Source organism: Orycteropus afer, unplaced genomic scaffold, assembly GCF_000298275.1.
Source record: "Orycteropus afer afer isolate SDZICR_OR568_19922 unplaced genomic scaffold, OryAfe1.0 scaffold00359, whole genome shotgun sequence".
Lineage (NCBI taxonomy): Eukaryota > Metazoa > Chordata > Mammalia > Tubulidentata > Orycteropodidae > Orycteropus > Orycteropus afer.
This window is the reverse complement of record NW_006921946.1, coordinates 2,267,110-2,269,416: the sequence shown is the minus strand read 5'-3', so window position 1 is coordinate 2,269,416 and position 2,307 is coordinate 2,267,110. Positions and strand designations below refer to the sequence as shown.

The 2,307-nt window shown below is 48.5% G+C and overlaps 1 protein-coding gene across 1 annotated transcript in view; it reads right to left on the bottom strand.

Moving 5' to 3' along the window:
• Window positions 1-1,299, bottom strand: part of TSPAN12 (tetraspanin 12) — a 92,622-nt gene extending 91,323 nt beyond the window's left edge. The window contains exon 1 of the mRNA XM_007952811.2: window positions 1,234-1,299. Within this exon, the coding sequence (XP_007951002.1) occupies window positions 1,234-1,299 (66 nt within the window). The remainder of the gene's footprint in view (window positions 1-1,233) is intronic.
• Between the last annotated feature and the right edge of the window lie 1,008 nt (window positions 1,300-2,307).

Sequence of the window (2,307 nt, the reverse complement as noted above, 5' to 3'; positions counted from 1 at the left end):
TGTTGTTGTTGTTGTTGTTGTTGTTGTTATGTGCTGTCGAGTCGGCCCCGACTCATAGCGTAGTAAGGCTTAAACTGTCACCCTAAAATGGTGCCATCCATAAGGAGCTGCTTTACCAAGTTGTCCTGATGTAGAGATCACATGCAAAGACCTCTGAAAAAAGGCTGGTCAACACCAGCCAGCCAGCCATACTGCCTAAGGCATCTGACTGCTAACCATAAGGCTGGTGGTTCTTGGAAGGAAGACTGGGAATCTATTTCCATAGACATACCGCCTCGAAAACCCAAGGAGGGATTGCTATGAGTTGGATCCAACTTGACGGCAGTGAGAAACACCAGCCAGCCAGCCAAATAAATAAACTGCACGTTAAAATTTCTCACAGAACATTTTGAATATAAATCATTAACAGAACACAAAATGTAATTTTAAAAAAAAAGAAAAATCTGTTCAAGCATGACAGCTTCCTAAAGCCACTTTCAAAGTTTCACCTTTTAGATTTTCGTCATCAATTTTATAAATATTAATATAATTAATAATAACATTTAATGAAAATTTATGCCTGGGCATAGAGCATAAAAAGTCACTAGTTCATGAGGCAGACATAAAGATTTCCATGAGCTTGTTAAATTTTATGTATTTTATTTCCTTAAATGAAGGTGATGGGATTTTTCCAAAAGCATACAGAAAATTCCCTAAAACTTTGCCAACTTGGAAGCAGTCACATGAAAACCACCTTTTCAGACTGTATGGAATCCCTAGAAAAATGTACTCTCCCTTTTGATAGGATATCTGGGTACAGATCCCTGCAAAAGCATGCTAAGACTGCTTACCCCAACCAGATTTTATAGGCTAAGATGATGTAAAGAAAAAAATTATGGCTTGTACAGTTATCTGAAATTCCTGAAAACAAGCAGTTCCCTAAGTAGTATGTCATGATTTTTTATCTACAAGCACAAGCACGTGCATTTATTTATATCCCGAGATTAACTCCAAGTCTAATTTTACTGCCACTAGCATCCAGTAGCGGATTTCTTTTTTCCAATTACAAGTGGAACTTGAGCTAGATCAAAGGCATTTTAAGAAGGTCAAAATTGACTTCTCTGAAAAATGGAAGGTGTGATCCCATGTAATTAATTCATGCTGAGCCATGCCCTTTGGCGCATTATCTGGTGGCTGCAGTAAACCGGGTCCAGCCGTCCCCACCTGTTGGGGCACAGAAACTGTATGACTTACCCAAAAGAGCAGATTGAGGGCGTACAGCAGGCAGCGCAGGCACTTGACGGAATCTTCTCTGGCCATTGTGAGCCCGGGGAGGGAGTAGCCCCATCCTTTCACCACATCCTAACCCCGCGGGCAAGGCAGCACCAGCGATCTGCAGCGAACCACACAGGATCTCTCACCACCGCGCTCCCCACCCCCCACCCTGCCCGCCTCTGCCAGCCCTCAGCTGTGTCCCCAGAACCAAAACCAAACTTACTGCCGTGGAGTTGACTCCGAGTCAAAGCGACCCAATAAGACAGGGTAGAACTGTCCCATAGGGTTTTCAAGGCTGTTATTCTATACGGAAGCAAGCTGCCTCAATTTTCTCTCGTGGGTTCGAACCATCGACCGTTTTGGTTAGCAGCTGAGAGTTTAAGCACTGCGCCACCAGGGCTCCTCAGCTGGGTCCAGAGTGCATGAAATCTGGTTCATTCGAGCCATCGCTTCATCAAAAATCATTTGTTACAGTCAAAATTGTAACCGAAACTTCCCAGACGTCCGGACCGACTCCAGATAACACCTGCTGGGAAGAGAAGAGATCGACTCCCCGGATGAATGGAAGGCGCACAGTAGACTCTGTTCTCAGGGGACACGAGGCGGTGCCCTCTGCATTCTGATGAAATGCTCTTTAAAACCTCCCTGCATCCACGCCCCTCCTCGGGGACCGTTCTGCTCCGAACTATCCCGAAGATTGGAAACTAGACTGTCCCCCCCGGACACGTCACAGGCGCCGCCGGCAGCCCGAAGGCGTGAGTGCCCTTGCGCTGAGGACAGTTCCCGGCCCCAGCCCCCGCGCCCCTCACCCCGTCCCGCAATGTGGTGTGAACACACAGGACCAGAGAGGGCGCCGCGCCGAGCTGGGATTCCGCCCCGAGACTTGGATTTCTTTGGAAGAACGTGAGAAATGAGGTTTTCGGGCCACAGATGATGGATTATCCCGGAGCGGGGGACGGGCGGGGCGCCGGGGAATAAGGGTCGGCGCAGCTGTGCAGGCGCCGGGCTTCGCGCTCACACCCACCTACCCCCGGCCGGGCCGCGACCCCGCTC